This window comes from Antedon mediterranea, chromosome 2, assembly GCF_964355755.1.
Source record: "Antedon mediterranea chromosome 2, ecAntMedi1.1, whole genome shotgun sequence".
In the NCBI taxonomy this organism is placed as follows: domain Eukaryota; kingdom Metazoa; phylum Echinodermata; class Crinoidea; order Comatulida; family Antedonidae; genus Antedon; species Antedon mediterranea.
The window spans coordinates 39,170,970-39,197,099 of NC_092671.1; the positions used below are offsets into that span (position 1 = coordinate 39,170,970).

Below are 26,130 nucleotides of genomic sequence, written 5' to 3' on the forward strand. Positions count from 1 at the left end.
TATTAAAAATCAAGTTTAATGTTAAAAAGAACAACTCCCTGGATGTGCTACAACAACTGCATTCTAGTCTACCACTCAACATTAAGAAAATATATATTCATAGCAACAATCAACATGTTGCAGAATAAAAGATGTATATGTACAGTTTAGTCTACATTCATATACAGTACAAGACTCCCCAAGTTATTCATCTACATTTCTATACAAAACTCCCCAAGTCACCATTATTATATAAAAATTCATTTAAAGCAGGTTAATCTTACAATACTGTTATGGAATCAAAAGCAAGTTAAGGTGTCCACTCAATTGCACTAATATACTTTACAGTGTGAATGTTAACGACAGACAACCACCCCGTCAATAAATGGTATAGTCGGGACGGCTGCTGGATTAAATACAAATTGTATAAACGAAATAGACTATGAATATGATCTTTACTTGAAGAATAAGAATGTAAAATTGAAATCGTTGACCTAATTAACACACAGGTTTCAACACAGAGTCACTTCATGATCATCAATCATCAAAAGCAACCAAGTACATTCAAGCTAGTTTGTCTAAACTATCAAACTAGTTTGACAAATAAAGTGTGGTGTGCCCAAATAATAATGTTAGTGATATGACATCATCATGTCCATATATGGGCACATCACATTTGTAACATAAAGTTTGATAGTGTAGACAGAGCTTAAGCAACCATTATGGAATATCTATCACAAACAATTGTGCATACTTATACAGTACTATACTTTACAAACAATATTGTCAATCTTATTATAAATATTGTAGAAAACAAAAAATATACCGTTAAAAATATTAAGCATGCTTACGTACGAGACTACAGAAGGAAACTACTACACAAGGCATAGAAATACATTATTTGCATGTAATTATCAAGGTCAAAGTTCATATTGCAAATACAAATAAGTTATTAGTGCGACATAAAAATGTACAAAATCCAAGTCAATAAAATCTCATTCATAAATAAATTGCAATGATTTTATATTTCTTTCACTACATTTAAACTAAGACTAAGAGACATTCTACATAGGTAATTATTATTTAAAAAGCAGAAATGTTAAAGGCCCACAAAACCGTTTGGGTAATGTATACAAAATGTGGTCTCTTTATTTAGTACTGCATTTTGTAATAAATAATAATCAGTTTATCTTATTGTTCAAATCAGTTATTGTCATTTCTGCACCAATTTCTTTTCTTGGAAAATTTGTTCTCAATAATATACACAAAGAAAATAACACTAGAATAAAGAACCAAAATTCACTTTCATTTAGCTAATAATGTTTCAGCAGAGAAATTCTCAGTGTGAAAGCGACTTGAGAATGTGATATAAAATGAAGTAAGCTATTACTACCTGTACAGCATAGATGATACTCAACCACTATTTAAGGTTGCTAACAAATATCTACATTTTTAAATTTCAGTGCAAATGTGTACAAATACATACATTCTTAATATTTTACATCTTTACAAATCAAATATCATAAAAGCCTCTTGATTAAATGACAAATGTCATCCTTTTTTTTGTTTAAAATATTGTCAAAATGTAAAATTCTCATTTAAAGGTCTATCATAATTTTTTTTTTTACAAAAACATTCTTAAAAATCTATATTTACTTTATATTTTTATGAATTTTCTGTCAAGCCGATTTTGCGCAGAAAATAGTCTTTTGGCAAAATTTATTTCAGAAGTTTGATGTGTAAACAAATCTTAAGATGTTTTAATGTAATTTTCTTGTTTTATTTCTTATTAAAATTATATAATGGTGTAATTAATTTTTGTTTTAAACTGGAATTTCATATTTTTCTTTTCTAATTCAGCACTCTTTAGTATAGATTACTAGACTACAAATACATTGAAAACATGTTTGTATATAGTTTGGTCCATCTGAATAAAACAGCTATAAAAACTTATAAGCAACACTGTATTCCAACACTGTATTCCAACACTGTATATCAATAACCACATTTTAAAGATTCATGTATTTACTAGAACATACAATATAAATAATTGTCTTTTGGAAGAATGAAAATATAGATATAAAATATTGTAAATAAGATAAATAATAGAAATTAGTAAATTGCTAAAATTTTAAGTAAGATTTGTTAATAAGCAAGTTTATTGCGTATTGAGGCATACAGATGTTGGAACGCTAACCCATATGAGAAAAAGTTTAAAAAAATATACAATTATCTATGAGTGTGCTCATATTATTAAAAAATATTAAACTTTTTATGGGTATCTGAAATATGGTTCCTGATGACTGGCCTTCTCCTCCATGATATTGTTATTGTTACCAAGCATAAAGCTCTGTCTACACTATCCAACTTTATGTGGCAACAAAATGTGATGTTCCCATATATGGACATGTTGATTTCATATAACTACCATATTTTGGAACATCACACTTTTTTGTCAAACTAGTTTAATAGTGTAAACAGAGCGTAAAGCTTGTCCCTATTTTTTTCCCTAAGTATTCCCTGTATTACCAATTCTATAAGTACCATTCCTTGCGATCTGATTGGTGGTTTGGGTCAGACGCCCTCACAGCAGCGTCGGCGTCCTCGGCTTCTGCTACCCCTTTATCTTCATTCGTGTGATATTCTCCACCGTGTCGGTTCATGTAACGACCAATGATAAAAAGCATTACAAACAGCGCGATGAATAATACTAATATAACAACTAAAATACAAAAAAAAATATAATTAATTATAATATAATGTAATAATATTACATAATAGTTTTAAATCATAACTAAAGCTCTGTCTACACTATCAAACTAGTTTGACAAAAAAAAGCGTGATATGCTTAAATATGCTCATATAGGGCAGTGATATGACATCATCATGTCCATATATGGGCACATCACATTTTTTTGTCACACAAAGTTTGATAATGTAGATAAGTTTTCACAGTAAACAATGTGATGTTCTTGAATTACCCTATTTCATGTAGTTAGGTTCAAAAACCTATACAAACATATACAGTACTTCTCTAAAGCTCTGTCTACACTATCAAACTTTATGTGACAAAAAAATATGATGTGTCCATATATGGACATGATGATCACATATCACTACCATATAGTGTAGAGAGCGCTTAGGTTTAGTACAAATATATAGAAAATGAAGTAGATGTTTAAAACATGAATATAAATCTCAAGACAGTTTTGTTTAACATAGGCTCTAGAAATATCTGGGTTGAGAATAGGACTATACTTGAATCAAGCATGGGACTATACTTGAATCAAGCATGGGACTATACTTGAATCAAGCATGGGACTATACTTGAATCAAGCATGGGACTATACTTGAATCAAGCATGGGACTATACTTGAATCAAGCATGGGACTATACTTGAATCAAGCATGGGACTATACTTGAATCAAGCATGGACTATACTTGAATCAAGCATGGGACTATACTTGAATCAAGCATGGGACTATACTTGAATCAAGCATGGGACTATACTTGAATCAAGCATGGGACTATACTTGAATCAAGCATGGGACTATACTTGAATCAAGCATGGGACTATACTTGAATCAAGCATGGGACTATACTTGAATAAATCACAGAATAACTTACATGCTATAGATGCTTTATCTCCAGTTGTTTTGATTGCAGCTACTGAAGGCTGAGCTGGTTCTTGTGTACTGTACATCTGGTAAGTAACATCAGGGTATGGTAATCTAGTAGTTGGGGGCAGTGTTGCTCCTTCAACTCCGCAACTTGACTCAACCACCACACCTCGCATGGTTATTTCAGGTGGTTGGTTACCGGGGTCGAACATCTTCAGAGGATAGAAGTTGTTGAAACGAACCCTAGAGATGCAGCCTATGAATTTATCAATTCCATCTGTAAGGAAAAATGTGAATTCAACCATAACGGCAACAAGAAAACAAATATTGAAAATAGAAAATTATGACTTGTCATGTAATAAGACTTTGTTTATTATGTAGAGCATCTTGTGTATGTGTTTGTCTTGTGAACAGGATTACCAACTTTAAGAAGGATAGTGAATGAATTCGCTTATGGTTATCCTTGGCAATTTGCCTAAATATATAAACAAACAAATAAATGAGTGAACTAACCTGGGCTGCCAATAGAGATCATAGATGGACTTCTGAATGTGGTGTCTGTGAGTGTGAAGGTCTGCATCTGTGGTGACGTTTCATCAATCTGCAATACAATATATGAAAATAAATATAATAAACATAATGTATGGGTCTTGGATCCATGTTTTCTTTTACTGACAATTTTCTCGGACTTAATAATTCTGATCAAGTGACCTAATACCACTTCTCTTCTTCCTTAATACTTTTATTTTATTTATTTATTTATTTATAAACTTATTTTACATGGATGACATTTTCATTAAAAATAATGTTCTTACAAATGGTCCATGATTAAAGAAATGCATGCATAATACTCAGTGAATAGTCATAAGAATACAAAACATTTTGTTGTTGTTTTAGATTATAGAAAGACATACAAGAACAATTACATTTTAAATACAGATACAGAATTAATAATAATAAACAGTTAAGTAAGTACATCGCAATTACACAGGTTCTCAAGTTGAGGTTTCTATTTAAATACATCATTTTTGTTGTGTTTTGTATTTATATTTAAACGCATTGTAAGAGGTCGCTTCTTGCAATGATACTTACCATCATTGAAAATTCATTGCCTTCTCGTGTTACCATGACTACGTGGTGGTTACCATCTGCGTAACTTCCGACATCTTCCGTAATCTCCCATGAATCAACGCCAGAAACGAAGCTGAACTGAATTGCACCTAGGGAAGGAAATCAGATAATAAATCAGAATTAGAAATAGAATATAATGAAGGGACTTTTAAATGCAGTAGTATTTCTTAAATTAGACAAATCCGGTTCTCTAATCTTTCTTTTCATTCAGGAATGGAATCTGAAATATTTGTTTTTTCTCTTTTTGCTATTGATATTAATAACTTCTTATTACCTTATTGTTATTTTAAGGGTCTTGGCTTAAAAGCTTGCTTACTTTGAGTTCCCTTTTACTGTACATAACTATTTCAGGACATATTTGTACATATCCTTAGTTTTATAGAATAAATTGATTTTGATTGATTATGACTTGTTTATCAGTACAATACACAATCTAAATATATTTGTTGTAATCACACGTAACAGGGTAATTTGGTCCATCAGTAAAAACAATGGCATCTTTTAATATTCCTCAAGTTTTGGTAATCCAGAAATCAAAATTTGAATGTTAACATTTACATTGATTTCAAGATATTAGCAAGTTAAAATACCTTCTGAATTGAGTTTGATCTCCATGTAACTTTCGCCTGTACTTGAATCAACACGAAGGATACGCCCCTCTGTGTTCTGTGTGGTTGAGAAGCCAGCCTGGATGACGTCCTTCTCTGTATCTAACGACTCTTGGCTTGGTATCATGTAACTGACCTCCGAGTTATCGGCAAGGTCAACCCCAACCTCTGAAAGATGAATGTTTTTATTGTGTGTAGACAGAGCTTTAGTTTAAGTTTGCATAGTAAACAATGTGAGGTTCAAAAACCTATACAAACATATACAGTGACAAAAAAATATGATGTGTCCATATATGATATGTCATATCACCATATTAAGGCATATCACTACCATATTAAAGTATATCACTATCATATTAAGGCATATCACTACAATATTAAGGCATAGCACTGCCGTATTAAGGTATATCACTACCATATTTGGGCACATCACATTTTTTTTCTTTTCATTAGATTTCACAGCTTATTTAGCTATACCTTGAGTGCATATTTTTCCAGCATATGCAGTCTTATCACAGTCACACTCAAAGGTAGAATACATCTCCATACACACACCACCATTCATACAAGGTTTGGCATCACAGTGACCAGTGCATCCTTCCACAACGTAATACGCATTCCTGGACGCTACAACCATGTCCATTGTTTTGCCGTTCATACGCAATGTACGCATGCATCCAACATAGCCTTCGGTCTGACTGGCTGTTGAACCTACAAAAAAAGTGATAATTGTATATTATATGAAGTCTGTTGTTGTTTTTGGAGTTCCTAATTACCTCCGCCAAGGAGGTTATGTTTTCACCCCTGTATGTCTGTGAACAGCCTGGAGGCCACAGTTTTTATCCGATTCTAACCAAATTTGGACACAATGATCTATGGCCAAAAAGCTCAGACGAGTTCGAATTTGAGGGAGAAAGGTCATAGGTCAAGGTCACAACTAACAAAAAACTATTTTACTGCCTAGATACCACAGTTTTGATCCGATTCTCACCAAACTTAGCCACAATGATCAATGACACATCATATAATTGTGGTTAAATTTTGAAGGGTCAGGGTCAAAGATCAAGGTCCACAAAAAAAAAAAAAAAAAAAGAAATAAAAAAATAATTAAAAAAAAAAAACCCTCAGTGGGACTTGAACCAGCGATCTCAACTGTGAGAGGCTGGACACATAACCATTACACCACACTGTCATCCACAACTTTGTAGTGTGCAGTTAACATATTTACACTTAGAACTAATAAAAAAAAATGTAAAAAAAAATATATTCAGGGGGAATTTTATGTGGGGGAATTTTACAGTAGGCGGAGGTTTTGTAATATTTATGTTTTATTCACTACAAGCTGTGCTTTTATTTAGGCTCCAATTTTTTAAAGTTATTAGTAAAGTGAAATGAAATGTCTGGATAGTAAGACTATGATGAATGCAATGCATTATGGGTTACTTGGAGACGACCTCATGTTTGGTTGAATGAATGCAAATAAATACACTATAGTTATAGATTAACTTGATTATTGTTAATTGTTGTATTTAAATGTGGTATGTTTAAATATGGTAAGAAGATATAACAATATTTATTATTATAAATAAACAAACAAGCAAATTATTATTTAGTTTTAAAAGACGATGAATGATTAAATAATGAAATTGACATACCTACAAATAAAGTACTACGATGTAGATTAAAGTGTACATTACGATCATCATACAGCATTGATTGCGTTTTACCATTAGCGCCATCAATTTCCATAAACATCTCCAACGGGTCCATCTCAATAAAAACACGATGCCATTTATTATCCGTCAGTTCTTCAACGGTGGAGGTCCGTATGGAGTTCATTCCCGCGCCGTAGTCGAGAGAAAACAACATCTCTCTGTCGCTAGTTAGTTCCAACTTTAAGTAATCTACCTTATCTTTGTGAATTGCATGAAGTAAGACGACGGGATACACTGTGGTCTTGAATTCAAGATAAACGTCAAATCCACTTTCTACGGTGAGTTCAATTTCAAACTTTAGATTTGCTTGTGGATCTCTAAATGAAACAGCACTTTGAACTGAAGAAAAATGGCAAAACAAAGCATTACATCACAATTTATAAAATTTGTAATTATTAGTATAATATACAGTACATATAGAAGACATAAACCAAAAGTAAACACAAATGATGCATAGGCATTTTATATCCAAAAAATAATTAATTTGCCATATTTAAAAATAATATAGACAAAGTTTGTTTTAAAAATATACTGAAATTGTTTAGACAAAATCTACTGTACAACACTCGACATAAAGGGAACTTTACACTATTTTAGTTAATATACAATATTTCCATTTACCCATTGAATTTGAGTATTATGTAGCAAATCTAAAGCTCTGTTTACACTATCAAACTAGTTTGACAAAAAAGTGTGATGTGCACAAATATGGTAGTGATATGTTTAAATATGGTAGTGATAATACATCATCATGTCCATATTGGGGCATATCACATTTTTTTTGTCACATAAAGTTTGATAGTGTAGATAGAGCTTGAGTAACAAAAGAATTCTTACTTTCACCATTACAACGCAGAGGATCAAGTGTGTGGAAAGCTAAAGACTGATCACCCTCCAAGCCACCGAACCTAAGCTGTGCAACAGGTAGGAATGGTTTCTGAGTCAAAAGACCGGAATCCTCTCTTTCGCTAGCATCATTAATGTCACAATTACACCACTTATCAGTGTTGTCACAGTTTCCTTCAATTCCACAAGCGCACTGAAACAAAATGTATTCAAATTTGCTTAAGTCCTTTTCACACTAAGGCAATCTCACAGTGTGTGTGTGTGAAAGAACCTTATAATGATCTAAATAAGGTACAATGAATGGTTAGTGATATAACAGACACAGCAACGTGAAAATAATCAATTGGATTGTAGCTATAGAAAGAAAGTATTTTAAAATGATTTCAGTGGGTTTATTATACCTTCCTAGTGCCTGGGCCAGCACCTCCCCAATAGTCCATCTTCTCTCCAGTGCTAGACACCCACCAACCATACTGAGGTCCATCTGAGAGAAAATGTGAACAAAACAAATTAAAATAAGAGACAAGATTACTTCTAGGTTGGTCCTCATTTTATGCTCTGTATTATTTGTATGGCATTTGATAAAATAAATGTTTGTTGAATTTGAAAGATAAAAATATGCAGTATGCAGCTACTGGTATAAATTTGACGTATCGCAATTTTTGTGTGTTTGTTAATGGAATGTTTCAAGTGCGTCATAAAAAGTTTGGTTTGTCAGTATTGACTTATTTAAGCTCTGTCTACACTATCAAACTAGTTTGACCAAAAAAAAATGTGATGTGCCCAAATATGGTAGTGATATGATATCATCATCTCCATATATGGGCACATCACATTTTTTTTCACATGAAGTTTGATAGTGTAGACGGATATTTAGTCTGGTATGTCAGTTCTGCCTATTGTTTTACTCCACACTTGTACTTACTTGGGGAATTAAGCAACCTTGCTCGTTTACATCGATACTTAATATACTGTTCGCACTCTTCAGCCTCGGACACCATCTGTCGTATCTGATCCATGCTCACGCCGTTGTAGTCTATTTCACGTTTGTACGAGCCGGCTTCCACTGATCCCATTACTTGGATCTCAGCTTCCGAATTGTGGTTCAACTCTGTCCAAACCATGTCTTCTGAAGAAATTAACAATTGTAATCAGGTATAAGTAATGAACAAAAGTAATTCTAATTCTTATTATTGAACTCATTAAAAAACAAAGTTGACAAACACACGCAAACAAACATGAGAGAAGCGGCACCTTACGATTTTAAAAACTCATTGCCTCTTATCTTTACTAAAGGTAAGAATTATTAATGGTAATGCTGATTGCTAAAGTTTATATGCACAATTATTTATATATTATTATTAGAATTCTCTTTACCATACTATATGTACATCTTAATTGTCATAGATTATGTTTATGTATCTTTCTGGTGGGTAAGCCTTAAGGTCTTTGAACTTATTTGCCCACCAGACAAACATCTCTCTTTAAAAAACTCATTGCCTCTTATCTTTACTAAAGGTAAGAATTATTAATGGTAATGCTGATTGCTAAAGTTTATACACACAATTTTTTTATATATTATTTTTAGAACTCTCTTTACCATACTAATGTACATCTAATAATTGTCATAGATTATGTTTATGTATCTTTCTGGTGGGTAAGCCTTAAGGTCTTTGAACTTTATTTGCCCACCAGACAAACATCTTTCTTAAATGTAAAATGTTTATTGCAATATAATTATTTTATTAATAATGTGTGGAAATCAATAAAATAAAACAGGTCAGGGTTGGCAAAATTCACTATTATTATGTCAGTTATAGAAGTGTATAAATGTAATTGTCATGATATCTATATACCTTCAAAAATGCATGTAACCAAGAAAGGTTCAAGAGGCCCACTGCCGTCAACATCAATCAACTGGGTACCACTACTGCCTGATGTACGTTGAACTTCTCCACATGATCTCTTCCAAAGAGCTGTAATACATTTATAAAATTTACACTACAAAACAACTTATTTAACTTGTCAATAAATTGTAAAGTTGTATTCATTGAATCATGAAAACACGCCAGAATGTTTTATAGTAAAGTGACAAAAAAGATAAAATTCCATAAATTTACCTCTGTGACAGGTACTCCCAACATAACCAGAGGGGCAATTACAGCTGAATCCAGCCCATGATGCCTGGCAGACACCACCATGCTCACATGGATTAGGGCTACACCTGTAAACAGAAATTGATTTTAATTATTTTTATATCATACAGGATGAACAATCACAGACAAAAACAAATGTAATCATTTGCATACTACCAGGGATAGGCCTGTAAATCTTTTAGAGGGGTCCCCTTAACCAATAATCAATCTTCTAAACCTCTGTTTACACTATCAAACTAGTTTGTGCCCAAATATGGTAGTGATGTGCCCAAATATGGTAGTGATATGACATCATCATGTTCATATGTATGCACATCACACATAGTTTGATAGTGTAGACTGAGCTTAAAAGTTTGTTGTTACTTGTTTTAGACTTACCAGTCAACCATTCCACATGTGTTGATCTCTACCCCTTCATTCTGAACAGATGTCAACGCTTGGAAGTTAATCATGCTCCCACCAATCATAAGATCCAACATACAGCCCAGGAAACCAAGACTATTTTCATCTTTGCCTGCAAGAACAGTTGATTTGATTAGTTGAACATACATTCTTATTTATTCTATTTGTTAGTATGGTGTTTTTTGGTATTTTTGTTTATAAGATGGAAGAAGAAGAATTTCATCAATGAATCTCAATCTAATGTGCTTTGACAATACTATAGTAATCTTAACTTTTACAAAATTCATGAAAATTCAGGCATGATATAGAAAAATAATAGAAAATATTTACCACTTCCAAAATAATATCTATTCATGGGTGTTATAGAGACTTGCGTACTGCTACGGAAGTCATCCACCATAAATTGAACATCGTCATTTACCATCTTCACCTCAACACTGTGCCACAATCCATCATTAATAGCAGCACCTAAAAACAAATACACGTTTACTTGTTCAATATTAAAACTGTGATCTTCTACTTGTAAAGCTGTCAGGTCTTAACCTTGGTTCCCACTAGGACATAACAGTATACTGACCAATGACAAGCGACAGTTCGAACAATCCATCGCTTGTGATTGGTCAACTCACTTACGTTGTGTTACGTCCTTGCGTCTTTAGTGGGAACCAAGCATTAGATAATATTATATTCGAACTGATCATCAGATAGCCTTCTAACAGTAATTGAGGAGTGGCTTGGATTATCTCACTTGGCCAGTATGCTCTGGTGGTATATTTTGCTTGGCACGATCAATTTGATTCCCTTACAATTTGTTCACGACGGCAATAAAATGTGAATAATATGGTTGCCATTTTTAAACAATAGGGACAATCAATACTGATATCTGGTAATACAGAATAAAATATTAGTCAATGTATTGTGACACCATCCTAAATGATTTACTGAATGTTACAAGGTGTGATTGGGCCAGGACGTGTACTATTTGTAACCTAAACCTCTATCAAACTTTATGACAAAAAAAAATGTGATGTGCCCATATATGGACATGATGATGTCATAAGCACTATCATATTTGGGTATATTACTACCATATTTGGGCACATTACACCTTTTTTTTGTCAAACTAGAATATAAATCAAACTAGTTTGATAGTGTAGACAGAGCTTTAGTTTCAACAACGCTTTTGAGTATTTAACTGACCATCGCTGTATATTGGAATACCGCTGGCTTCATCACCAATTTGGATCTTGAGAACACCCTCTTGAATGAGAACTTGGAATGCTTCTCCTGTAAACAACTCATTGTACATCAGCACTCCTCTTGTTTCATATGTCCTGAACTTAAAACTCACACTGAAAAAGAACAATAAATACCAAAAGATGGAATGTACCATTATCTGATAGGGGTGTTTCATAAATGTTATATATTCAAGTTGTAGCTCTCTTCTCGGAGAACAGGCCAATTTCGGTTTAGCCAGGTAAGCTAGGCACAAAATGATGCCAATGAACTATTTTTTGATAATACAAACTCCTTGGTATTATCATTATGTTTTTGATAAATAATATAAACAGGAAAATGTATATTAAGAATTTCAATTATCAAAATCCTGTAATATACTTACGTGAGGCCGTCATCGTTGTCCAGAACCAGTCTTGACTCATGAGTTGGGAACGACGCTGGTACCATGACCTCGCTGGTACATGAGAAGGTCTGTCCGTTATGCACTTTAAGACGTGGGTTACCTGGCTCCATTTCAACTGTGCTAATCACATCAAATTCGCTATTGAAATTCATATTTTGTAAACAGCCCTTAAAGTTCAGGTCGGGCATGCCATCCTCTCGGTAGATCCCAGGTCTGTAAAAGTCTGGTGTACCGCCGAATGTTATCTAAATTTAGATTTTTGAGTTTTATTTTAATTTATTTTACAAATTGCTAGCAATACATTTCATATTCAGCAGTAGATTATATTTATATGTTATCTAAATTAGGATTGAGTTTTATTTTCAATTTATTTTACAAATTGCTGGCAATATTATTAACTTCCCAAACACTGTAAATCCATATTGTTATATTATATAGGAACAGATTCTGTTAGTTCATGTATGAAAAAACATTGCCTGTCCGACACGAAGGTCAACAGGGTCCTTTAATAATGGTTATACCATTGCTTACGGTCTTCAGCTATATCTCTTGACTAGATACAGTTGCTAGCAATACATTTTACTTTTTCAGTGCTAGTTTATCTATGTCTGTTTAGTTGTTTTAATTTGTTATTTATAAAACTTGCATAAAAAAAAACTCAAACCTCTCTATCTAGGTCAATCCGTGAGAAAATTCCATTACTATGACCATGGATGTGAATGGAGTCGAGATCAACCTGAATGGCCCGTCTTTTGCGGTAATACTTTACGCGATGCCATTGATTATCATCAAGTAGTCCACCTATTAATAAAGTGGTATCACCCGCTTCGTCAGTCGTACTTCCTAAAAGATGAAAATGTTACAGGAATGACTTTGTTTACAATTTTAAGCATGATGAACGTAATGGTGTTGTTTCTAAAGCTCTGTCTACACTATCGAACCAGTTTGACAAAAAAAAATGTGATGTGCCCATATAAGATAAGATAAGATAACTTTTATTGATCCTCAACAAGGAAATTCATTGCTCGTCATAATAACCAAGAAAACACAATAAAAACAAATATAGCATAAAACCATTCATATAAAAACATCTAAAAAATTACAAGATAAAATTATCTTCTTGACTTCCTGTTGTACTGGATGATACCGGAGGGAATAAAGGATTTAGCAAATCGATTTGTTTTCACACTGAGGAGCCTCAATCTACCACTTGGATTAAGTTGGTCTATGATCACTTTGTGGAGAGGATGAGAGGCATCCGACTCAATGCGTTCGAAATCTTTCTGGAGGTGTTCTAGGTGCACATCGGTAAAGGAAGGCAGTTCCAGACCAATCATTTTATTTTATGGACATGATGATGTCATATCACTACCATATTTAGGAATATTACTACCATATTTGGGCACATCACACTTTTTTTTGTCAAACTGGTTCGATATTGTAGACAGAGCTTTATATGAAGTTCAGGTTACAAAAGCAATAATTATTATTAGAACTAAAGAAAATGATAATTATCTGATAGCTTATTGGAATTAATGTTTATTTCTCTTGACAATAAACTAACTGCAACGACCTGCTTCAGTTATATCTACATATATTTTGTGAAGGATAAAGTTAAATTTTAATAGAATATCAGCGCAAAATAATTCATAAATTCAGTCGTTTTCTCCTGACAATAGTTGATTTATACATAAATATTGTGAAATACAATTTACATGCATTTCTCTTGTCTTATTTATAGACATCATATAATGAAACTAACGAGCCTGAAATAATGAGCTGCTGATATTGTGTGATGTTTGTAAGATGACATAATGACGCAATTCAAATGAATGTGGTATGTACCTATGTGAAGCATTTTATATAGTAAAACATGTAAGCATGACAGGTATGAAATACCAAAGATGACTAGATACAGTGTTACATTTGTTAGTGTATATATGATGTTAAGATGACTAGATACAGTGTTACATTTGTTAGTGTATATATATGATGTTAAGATGACTAGATACAGTGTTACATTTGTTGGTATATATATGATGTTAAGATGACTAGATACAGTGTTACATTTGTTGGTATTATGATGTTAAGATGACTAGATACAGTGTTACATTTGTTAGTGTATATATATGATGTTAAGATGACTAGATACAGTGTTACATTTGTTAGTGTATATATATGATGTTAAGATGACTAGATACAGTGTTACATTTGTTGGTATATATATGATGTTAAGATGACTAGATACAGTGTTACATTTGTTGGTGTATATATATGATGTTAAGATGACTAGATACAGTGTTACATTTGTTGGTATTATGATGTTAAGATGACTAGATACAGTGTTACATTTGTTAGTGTATATATATGATGTTAAGATGACTAGATACAGTGTTACATTTGTTGGTATATATATATGATGTTGAAAATGTGTTTTGTTGTGTTTGTTGCTTTCTTGTAGATGCTTTAATTGATTTGTGAAATGAACTTTTTAATTTTTTTTAATTTTTGTGCTCTGTTTTAGGTTAACCCACTAGCATAGGTGTTTAGCACCACATTCACATTTATAAATATTTAAAGATTTATTGACAAAATTATATGTATTAATTGTTGAAATTAATAAACAACAACCATTTAAACAGGAATGGGGAGGTCGGCAAAAATAGGAATTGGAAACTGGGTGGTTACCATAAACTGGAATATGGGGTCGGTCTAAACAGAAATAGAGAGAGGTTGGCTAAATATACATGAATATCTTATAAAATGTTCAATTTATTATTGAGCCAGCAAGCATGATCTATTTATTATTATTATTTAAATAACTAAACAGCATTTGTGATAGAAAATGTTAAAAATTGGCTGAGCACTATGGGATAAATAAAACCTACCTAGGTTGAGATTAACCATGAGTTGTCCTCTGACAAGCTGGAAGACGAGGTAGTCGCTCTGGGTGCCATACCCAGCCATGATCACACCGTTCGCTTCAGTGGTTCGGAAGCGAAACGTAACATGCCATTCGGTCTTGTCTATACGATATCTTCCTTTCTCCACGTTGTACGATATATAATTTGATCCATCGAATGATGCAACACTTGGATCTATAAATATTAAATTAGGTGGTGGGATTACAATATACTATAGCTTGGGATTATACAGTAACTCTATGAAATTAAACCAATCTTCAATATAAACATATTCTCCAATCTCATTTAAAGATATATTGTCCCACTAAAAAAAAAAAGCTTTTGTCAAATTTGTTGGTGAATATGCCATTTTAATGTCATGTAATAGTTATTCACTTTGACCAAAAAACTGGATCGAAAAAAAAAATTATTTAACTGAAAAAATGTAATTTAAAGCAACAAATACTTAAATTGGCTGTGTTTTAGGTTAGGTTAGGTTTCGTTTGTCTTTTTATAAGTTTTTTTTCAGAATTGAATAACTTTATTAAACTGCAAAATAGCCTAATTAAAGTCTGATTTTATTAATCTTTATTTTTCATGTTTTTGGGGGATAATACATCTTTAAAAAATGAATGATGTATTGAAAAATTCAACACAAAAGAGGAAGAACTGAAAAAAATATAAAATGTCTTGCTTTATATTTGATACTGATATTTATTAAATCTGCTAAAAAAAGACACTATTCCCTACACAATGCATTCTTAATAGACAGTTACAGATCATATTACTTTCTCTAAAAATAGCTACCAGCAGTGAAATTGTTTATGTCATTAAACAAAAAATTTTTAAATAATGTGAATAAAAATGTTTAAATATGTTACTTTACCAGCTAAACATCCATAAAATTCAACACATTACTCTCACTACAAATAGCTAACACAGTGAAATTGTTTATGTCATAAAAACAAACAAAAAATATTAAAAATTAAATAAAAATTGTAAAAAGTGTTACTATACCAGCTAAACATCCATAAAATTCAACACGCATTGAGAAACGGTTCTTCTTTAATATTGGATTAAGTCGTACATATCGAGCAAAAATGTCTGGATTTAATTTGTTCCTGTTCACGCTGTCACTATCAGAATTACCATGAAATTTCTATAAAGATAAACAAGTTTATCATTATTTGAAAGTTCAAGAAATGAGAGGAGAAAAAAAAGGGATTGACAATGCTGACAAGAATGGTAATAAAAATGGTGATGAAAATTCCAATGATGCTGTTTAATTAATAAGCTTTCACAAAAATGTCAAATACTTTTTCATTACAAGCTTCATATACCAAGAGAACGCTTAGTCTGTCAAAATAGTTATAAAAAAGTGAGTGAGTGGCCAAGCAGTTAAGACAGTGGAACCGTAATCCAGCCACAACATCAGCAAGGGTTCGAGGCTCACTTGCTCTGGCGGTAGAACAAGTTTTCTCGGATAAGGACTATAAACCGTAGGTCCAGTGTACACACATTGTTCCTGTTCACTTTAAAAAACCTAGTACATCTTTTCTTTTTTCAAGACGTGTCTGTAGGGGTTACCCCCGAACTAGTTCACACACAGCCACTGTGTCGTGGATAGATGAGACAGCGCCTTAAAATGGCTGCACTGACATGACGTGACCTTAGGGGAAAAGCATGTAGTTAAAAAGTATAACGTCAGAGTCCACATCGCCATGAGCAATGATCCATTCATTGGAATTTGGTGCTTTACAAGAACTCATATTACTTATATTCATTTTTCATAATTTTGTTTTAGCTGTCATAAGGGGAGAGTTTGATAGAGTAGAGAGAGCTTAATACTCATCCTGGATCTGCCTCTGTAGAGTAAATTAATAGTAGTACAGTACTGCAAGTGCTTTCTTACGTGTACGCCTTAGATATGTATTATGTATATTACATACTACAGTATACTGTATCTTGTTATTAATAGCACAATATAATGGATTTTCAATAAACGTTCAAGGTTGAAAACATCAACCGATATTTAAATTGCTAAGACAATTTGCGAAAGATAATTGACTTCACGAAAAGCTGACAGTTAATTTTGCCGAGAATGAATGCAATCCTCTAAGTCTGTAATGACATTTGGTTTACTGAATGGACCATTTACCTCCAAGGCATCAGAAACTAGGCCTAAGCTATTCAACTGTTACTTGTAGTTGTAGTTTCAAAGGGTAATACTTTATTGGCACTTTCACTTTCCAATGATTTGTTAATGTATAAAGCTCTGTCCACACTACTATCACATTAGTCCAAGACAAAAAAGGTGTGATGTGCCCAAATATGGTAGTGATATGCTTAAATATGGTAGTGATATGACATCAGCATGTCCATATATGGGCACATCACATTTTTTTACATAAAGTTTGATAGTGTAGACAAAGCTGTAGGATCAGTTTCTATTAGTATTACCATAAACTTTTTACCTAGAAACATTATGTATACTGTTCAAGATATTACATAATGTGACATGTGATCGTGGTAATCTGTATATTGGCGCAGTTTTAACTTTGAATATCATCAACATCATCATCATCTTAATTGCTAGTCACGTTTGTTCGCTACTCTGTACATTTTTGAGCAAGCAAACCGCATTGTTTATGTAAATTCATTACAAATTTTAGTCTGAAGAGTATTATAAAATCATGTCAGAGAGACACACACTAGATATTTTATCTGTTTTATCAAATAATAGCTTTACAGTTATTACATTGTATTTATGGCAGGTCCAAGCTATTGTATCATTTGTGATAACAAATTCATCTTAGTCCAATTAAAGGCAAAGCTGAAAAGTTATATTTTATTTACCTAATTTTATTTTGCGAGTATTGAAATGATTGATTTATACACAGTACAACAAATACAAAAACCAAAAATCACACTAAAATAGGATTTTCTGCCATTTAGTGAAGAGATTTGATCGTACCAGGTACAGTAGTTCATAGTACTGTACACCTAACAAGATCATTTTTACTATTCACAACTATTAATCTAAAACACAGACATACTAAACAATGCTTAATCACTTTAATAATTCTCAAAATAGTCAATAATATTGATTATTATATTTGAAAACATTTAAGTGATAAATGAGTGAATGTCAAAGTGCTATCCTTGAGACGTTGCATTTGAATTAGTGATTGTGAAATTGTATTTCTGTTGTTGAAATCTATGAATAAATTATGTAATATTTGAATAATTAGGAACTAGGGTGCTGTGTGTAACAAAACAGTTGGTACGGAATATAGTGTGCACCTAAAAAGGTGCTTGTGTTTAAAGTACCTAAAGTGCTATTTATTTTACTACAGTTTAATATAAAATGTTTTTTATTATAATGGGGAGAAAGGGTGGGGGGAGGGGGGGGGGGGTATGTTGAGATAGAGATCAGCTATAGAAAATTGTCTTTTTAAATTTAGGATTTAGTGTGTACTGTACGTCATTATTTCATAAAATGGATGGATGTAGACTTATTTCTAAAAACTTTAGTTACAAAAAAAAATTGATACAGTTGACTCTCCCAATACTGCGCTCTTTGAAAACCGGAAACTCTCCAATATCTGACTTTTTTAAATTACCAAAAACTCCCAAATTCATTTTTACTATAGAAACACATTCCGTAATACCAGAATTTCTGGAAAACTAGATATATTTGGTCAGCTCAAAGGAGTCCGGTATTGGGAGAGTTGACTGTATTTAACAATTGAACAAATGACAGATACAATCAATGAAAAGCTGAATGACAGATAGGGTTGTTACTACAAAAAAGCACATTGTGTACAAGTTCACACTGACAAACAAAAAGGTTAACAAATAAAATTACCCGTTCAACTCCATTTTGTATATATGTTTTAAACGATGACTCATCAGTTCTGTTGCTGTACAGTATTTTGTACTCTGTCACCCACTCCTCACTGTCATACCGTCCTTGCGTAGCTACTTCTGTGATCCGACTGACTTCTCCAAGATCCACCATCAAGTACTGGTTGCTGTCATCACTGCCAGCAGTCCAGCCTCCCTCTCCTGATGAATAAATAAATAAAAATTATATTTTGAGATTGAGTGAAAGCTTGAGCCTATTATATATACAGGGTACATGCATTTCTGTTAAGCTCTGTCTACACTATCAAACTAGTCTGACAAAAAAAGTGTGAAATCATGACAAAATATTGTAGTGATCATGCCCAAACATGGTAGTGATGACATCATCATATATGGGCACATCACATTTTGTTGTCACATAAAATTTGATAGTGTAGACAGAGCTTTAAAGCATATTGCATATTACAGTTTTCGATGTTATGGATAGCTCTTTGAAAAAGAAAAGGATACAGCCTCTATTGTTTAACATTTATTATTTCTTAATAGACAAATTTAATTTTAGAGCCATGTGCAAAAATCTATTGAACAACTCCGTCATATAATTATTTTCTAACTAGAGTGGGAAAAATCTTAAAGGGACTAACAACGGCGGCACAGTGACTCATGGCAAAATAATGAATGAAATCATAATACAATAATGGAAGGTTAATCAATAACTTGGATTATTGACAAAATGAATGCATATTAATTGAGTTTGAATCCCAAATGAATAATTACATTAATTTCATTTATTAAATTTATGTTCTGTATTAACAAATAGCACTATTTAATCTAACTGATATAAATCAATTACCATAATTTGTTACTAATAGTTAGATAATTGCAACTATATATTAAAGCATACACATTTTTGAAAATAAATACAATTTGTAAGTCTCAAACTGTTTAACTGACTTTGATGATAATTTTTAGATGATACTTATAGTTATACTACTTATATACTGATACTAATTAAAGATTGGGTCCCACTTGGACGCAATGCAAGGACGTAGGCCAAGCTTAAGTAATTTGACCAATCATGAAAAAATAGATCATTCGAGGTCTCGCCTGTAATTGGTCAACTTGCGCCTATCTTGTGTGTCTAAGACCGTGTTCGTACGGCGATTGAAATACACGTTTATTTGGTTTTTACCCTTAGGGTAAAACCCATACGACGTTCGTACGAATAAACAAAGTACCGGTAAGCTGACACGAAACCAATTAAGATCGGAATTCTTAGGTCAAAAAGCGCCCTCTGTGCGTCGACCCATATCAATTGACATGGCGTGTTGACAAATTCAACTGGATATTGCATGTCGTTTCGCGCGCGAATCGTTCGATTATTATTTTTCAATCGACAACCAGACCTATATATTTATAATACATCGAATACAATTTACTTTTTAAATAAATAATGATCGAAAATCCTGCTAACGTATGTTGTTTGTTGACCACGTGTATTTATCGTGCGAGCCGAACTATTGTTGTGGAAATTCCATTTAATGTACACGCACTGTACCCCTCTTGTAAAAATCACCACGTGTATTTATCGTTCGAGCCGAACTATTGTTGTGGAAATTCCATTTAATGTACACGCACTGTACCCCTCTTGTAAAAATCACCACGTGTATTTATCGTGCGAGCCGAACTATTGTTGTGAAAATTCCATTTAATGTACACGCACTGTACCCCTCTTGTAAAAATTACCACATGTATTCATCGTGCGAGCCGAACTATTGTTGTAAAAATTCCATTTAACACGCACTGTACCCCTCTTATCGTGCGAGCCGAACGGTTGATGTGGTAATTCACAGACACCAGGCTACCACAATACAGAACTCCCTGCCGTTACATGTACATTATAAGCCACCGATTCGCAAGTTCAGGTCACCGGAAAAAAAACCAACGAGTTGATTATTTATATATAATTTTACAAAACAATAGATATACATTCGCATTAACGAAAAAGAACATTTTAAACAATAATTGTTAAACAATCAGAAAGCTTATTTGAGGTCGCGATTTGACATGACCCCGTTAACGCTTGATTAATTATACCCCGAGGCAGCGTGTAATTGGAATGGGATTGAAATAACCAGTAAAGTTGGTGGATTTTTCGTCCAGATGGTTTTCTAATTTTTTATAGCCAGAGGCGTAAGTTAATTGCCACACGCGACCTCACAGTTGGAAGTACACGGTAGTTTCAGTCCCGTCCGAACGGGCCCTAAGTGTGAACTAAGAATAAGTACAGTACTGTACCAAGTACAATCATCTGATCATAGAATTGGTATCTTCATAAAAGATTATATAAAGCTCTGTCTACAATATAAAACTAGTTTGACAAAAAAAGTGTGATGTGCCCAAATATGGTAGTGGTATGTTTAAATATGGCAGTGATATGACATCATCATGTCCATGGGTACAGTAAATCACATTTTTTTGTCACGTACAGTAAAATTTGATAGCGTAGACAGTGCTTTAGTCACTAGATGTATCCACTCTTTATATCATAAGAGTTTTTTTTTAATGAAATTTACATTTGAATGAAAAGAGCAATATAAAACTGACTATAAGAAATTTTATGTATAATCAATTTTTACTATGTCAGTAGTTAGAAAGTACATTTACCGTCTTTCCAGTGAAGTCGTGCATACTCTGGCCCTCGTAACGATGACAATGATGATGATGCGGTGATCATGTCACGATATATAACACCAGTTTGCATGCCAAGTGGAGCATTGCAAGTTGCTAAAAGAAAATATTGAAATATTTTAAAAAATTAACCTACTTACTGTATACTCTTAGACTATACTTTTCTGTACAATATACTAAAGCTCTGTCTACACTTATCAACATTTATGTAACAAAAATGTGATGTGCCAATATGTTCATGATGTCATAGTTTAGACAGAGCTTTAGACAGATTGATATACTACTGCATAAATTATTTATTTTCAAAATACTCTATCAATTTTCATTCATATCCAACAGCAGGGAACCTGCCAGTTACAGAATAGAACAAGATATTAAATTTGGCGTACATACACAATTATTATTTTTTTGAATTTAAATACATTCTGGTGAATATTATGCAAAGTACTATTTAATGAAACACTACTTTGAAATGGATGTACTGTACATAACCCCTTCTTCAGTCAGGTACCTATATCAGGGCAGTAGCCACCAGTACGGTTGATAAGGTTTCAACCTGACCAGTTTTTTACAGAGGGGTCTTTCTTTGACAACCCATTCGTGGCTTGAACAGTGATTGTTCCATTTTCTTGTGAAAACCACATCACTATAATTCAAAGGTAGAACAGAGCCCTTACTGATTGGTCTACTCTCTTGTGTATTAGTTGATGTCTACTTTCAGTGAGTCTGGTTTTAAGAATAAAACGATGCCTTTGTTAAATTTTATGACAATTTATAGATGTGTGGGTCTCTATAGTAAATCATTTGAAATTGTAGAAATGGATTAATAGGAATAATGTTTTTTTAAACTAACTAACAAAAAATGCCAGTTAATTGTATGAAAATGTATAAGTCTACAAGTAGTACTGTACTGTCTGTCTTAGCTATTCCTTTCTGAATTTGAAAAAAACAAACACATGGTATTTAAATGTACTGGACTGTAAAAATGTTGACAGTATGTTACTTTAAATCTTAAATGTATCAAAACAACATTTATTTGTTATTTGAAAGAAGCTTGAATTAATTAATTTTGCATGGTGTGAGCATGGAGCTACTGTATAGCCCATGGTGTAAGAGTAATATACAGTACTGTACACTGCACCAGACAGACATGGCAAATAGAGTTAGTAACGGATGGATGCTTTCTTCACATTGCAGCCATTTTGCTATCTTTCCATTTAAATTATTGAAAATCAATTTCATATCTGTGTTTCATTTCATGATTAAAGCAGCATTTATTGAAATACATAGATGTTTTCATACAGAACAAAATAACTTTTTATCAACAATAAAACAGTCGTTAGAGTACACTGTATATTTTTTATTTCATTCATTTTTGTCTCCATAAAAATACAAGTAAACGTAGATAACAACAAGAAAACATCACACAAAACCAGGCAGAGAAAAAAAGCGAACCTAATCACTATCTAGTAGGTCTCCTATTGCATTGATTGTATAAAAAAACATTTAGAATAACATTTGTAAAAACATTAAAAAGGCATAAAGTAAATAATATATCAAAATAAATTAAAATATATTTGTACTGTACTGTAGGTGTACTGTACACCAACCAAGATACAGTCACCTGTATAATAATAATATTATATTCTGTCATACTGTACAGAAGCATTAAAAGATGTACAGTATTGTCCCTCCTGAAAAAATAGTTCTTTAAAACATTTTTGTTGACCATTTCATTTTAATGTAACATAATAGTTATCCACTTTGACCAAAAATTGGATCGAAAAAAAATGTATTTACTTGAAAAAAAATGTAATTTAAAGCAAAAAAATGGTAAAATTGGCTGCCAGCCAATGGATTTTTGGTTGAATTTTAACATTTATTTTGTCATTTTATAAGTGAAAACATATTTTTTTTTTTCGTTTTTTTTTCTATTGAAGTAATTAACTTGATTAAAACTACAAAATAACATATTCAAAGTCTAATTTAATTAATCTTCATTTTTCATGTTTTTGAGGGACAATACATCTTTAATATTATACCCTAGTGTTGTTACAGGTAGTAATAACAAATTTAAAAGATTTGAAATAAGTTTGATAAGATAAATTAAACATGAATCAAACGAAGAAAGCATACAGTTAATGTAATCAAACTGCAAATGTATGATAATGTTAAAAATGCGTGTGCGTATTAGAATTAAATGCTTGCGTATGATGTGCGTCATGTCAAGCTGTGTACTGTGTACATTGAAGTAAATCACAATAATTTTCAAAATGTTCAAATAATCGGAATATTCTTAAAATACTAAAAAAACTTAAAGAATATTATGGTAATATTATGCGTTACCTATCTTAGATTAATATGAGATCAGTACTGGAGTACAGTAATTTGTTTTTGATGTTAATCTGACATTTCAAATGAGAAATATTTGATGGAAATGGACTATTAACTAGAAATGTAATTCACTGAAAGTACATCCTTTCACTCCGAGTTTGATTATCATCAATCATTGGAAAAAAGACAGTTTAAATTTGTAATAATAAGGTTTTACTTTTATCAGCTAAAATTAAGACTTACTAGAATATTATTTTTTTTGGGATCCTGCATGTGAAAAGACACTTGTTTTCTTCTAGCTCTGTCTACACTATCAAACTGTATGTGACATAAAATGTGCACATATACTTGATCTTGATTGAATAATTGATAAACTCCAACTGGAATATCACTCAATGTGTGAGTAGAGGTTGAGGAGGGGAGAGCTAATCATAGATTAGTTTGGAGAACGTTTTAGTGATAGACATGATCATATCACACATATTTGCCCATATGATATCACTACCATATTTGGGAACATCACACATTTTGTCAAACTAGTTTGATTAGTGTAGACAGAGATTAATACAGGATCTCCAAAAATAGTTTTTAAAAAAATGTCTTAATTATATTTTATGTATTTTTATTTTGCCATTGAAATTAATAAATGTTCTTGAATATAATAATTAATATATGAACTAAATTTATAATGCTATAGATGATTCCTTATATTAAAAACAACATTCTAAAAAATTGGGTTAAAATAAAAAAGTGCTCCTTTCATTATTCAAGCAAAATTCATAAGAATTTCTCAGGGATATTATTAAGATATGAAATTGAATGAAAATTGATGTCTTATGCCGATTACTGATTGTTTAACCCAGGAAAATTAACCAACTTTTTTTTCTTCTGCAAATAAAAAAAGTTGATTAATTATAAACCAACGCCCACTGTTACTCTATTGGTCCCATGTGTTAAGAACAAACTTAATGATTAGTAAGTAGCAAGCTCAAATGAAATGAATACTAATAGCTGTTATTGCTATATTTAGATTAATTGGAAACAGATATCTCCCACACAAGTTTAACCTGGCTGGTTTCAGCACAGTAAGCACAACTCACATTGATTATCTGGGAATCAAGCGCCTTTTTAGCGCTTTGTTACAGATCAATAATTATAAAACAAATATTATAATCCAGAATAATCATTTTAATTTGCTATAATAATTTACAAATCAATAACTGTACTCTGGTGCTGCATAGTCTAATGTGCTCTTTTATGGATTTCTTTCAATTAAATTAAATATGTATTTACAGTACCACTAAAAGTAAAATTTAAATAACATTAATAGGAAAGAGAGGATCACTAATGTTGCAGTCTATTAATTTAGGTTTTTTATAAAAAAATAAATCTTTTTTATTTATATTTATAATATAACATTTTATTATTAATAAATAATATTATTATTAATTATTATTAATATTACTTGCATTATTTATCAATGTAGCAATGGATATTAATAATTATATCTTAAGTAAGGTTTTATCGAGCTTTACTTTACTGAAATACTTTACTGCTCAGTTTCAAATTTTCTTTTGAGTCTTTTGATTCAATCTGGCCAAGAAAATTCTTGCGTAATTTTAAATTGTGCATAAAAAAAAAGCTACATAGCTACTTCGGGCCTCGAACAATTATTTGATTAAAGTTATCAATATGACAGATCAAATTCAAACCTCTTTTTTTTTAGATCTTCTTATTTATATGAATACGAGTAAAGTTTTTGGTTTTACTTGCTTAGTATTATAGGCGTAATTGTAAGTTTAGTGGAATTTACATTAATCTATCTAGACCTACCCCAATTGTCACAAATCTAGGCCAGTCGGGACTTCCTCTCAATTGACAATAGTCATTTCCTGACATTCCACCTGTAGGGCAACCTCTCACCTGCTTCCTGGCTCAGACTAGACAGACTAACTAGGGCCTATAGGCCTAGATCGCAAGGTAGGCCTAACGGAAACGGGCTACTTCATATACTCAGATCCGATTTCAAATACAATAAATTGAAAGAGAGTGATACTTACTATCTGCTTGAGATTGTTTAACGATTAAACTTGCAAACAAGGCGATCAAAATCTGTTTAAATTGCATTAAAGTTAGCTCCATTTTAATCGTTTTATCAACTACCACACCGCCGCGGCATCGCTACTTTCCTTTTTTCTCTATTGTGATTTTACCTTTCCCGACAAAAAATCAACCA

General features: G+C 32.1%; 1 protein-coding gene across 1 annotated transcript; it reads right to left on the reverse strand.

The window, feature by feature from the left end:
* LOC140041063 (neurexin-4-like) lies at positions 1–26,083 on the reverse strand. Its single transcript, XM_072087443.1, has 22 exons — positions 25,955–26,083; positions 21,537–21,656; positions 18,871–19,070; positions 16,020–16,161; positions 14,988–15,197; positions 12,764–12,942; positions 12,079–12,344; positions 11,658–11,809; positions 10,788–10,925; positions 10,434–10,569; positions 10,020–10,123; positions 9,756–9,875; positions 8,825–9,028; positions 8,301–8,383; positions 7,891–8,092; positions 6,994–7,392; positions 5,816–6,049; positions 5,321–5,506; positions 4,692–4,819; positions 4,113–4,200; positions 3,607–3,876; positions 1–2,701 (listed from the first exon to the last, which is right to left on the reverse strand). Exons 1-22 carry the CDS (start codon positions 26,034–26,036, stop codon positions 2,514–2,516), a joined length of 3,831 nt encoding a protein of 1,276 aa, XP_071943544.1. The 5' UTR covers positions 26,037–26,083; the 3' UTR covers positions 1–2,513.
* Positions 26,084–26,130: the final 47 nt, after the last annotated feature.

Excerpts from the sequence above, each read along its gene's own strand:
- LOC140041063 (XM_072087443.1), bottom strand. The coding sequence starts at position 26,036 with ATGGAGCTAACTTTAATGCAATTTAAACAGATTTTGATCGCCTTGTTT. Across the intron at positions 10,926-11,657 it reads TATTCCAATATACAGCGATG|GTGCTGCTATTAATGATGGA; the intron begins GTCAGTTAAATA and ends ATTTGTTTTTAG. Across the intron at positions 3,877-4,112 it reads GATCTCTATTGGCAGCCCAG|ATGGAATTGATAAATTCATA; the intron begins GTTAGTTCACTC and ends TTTTCCTTACAG.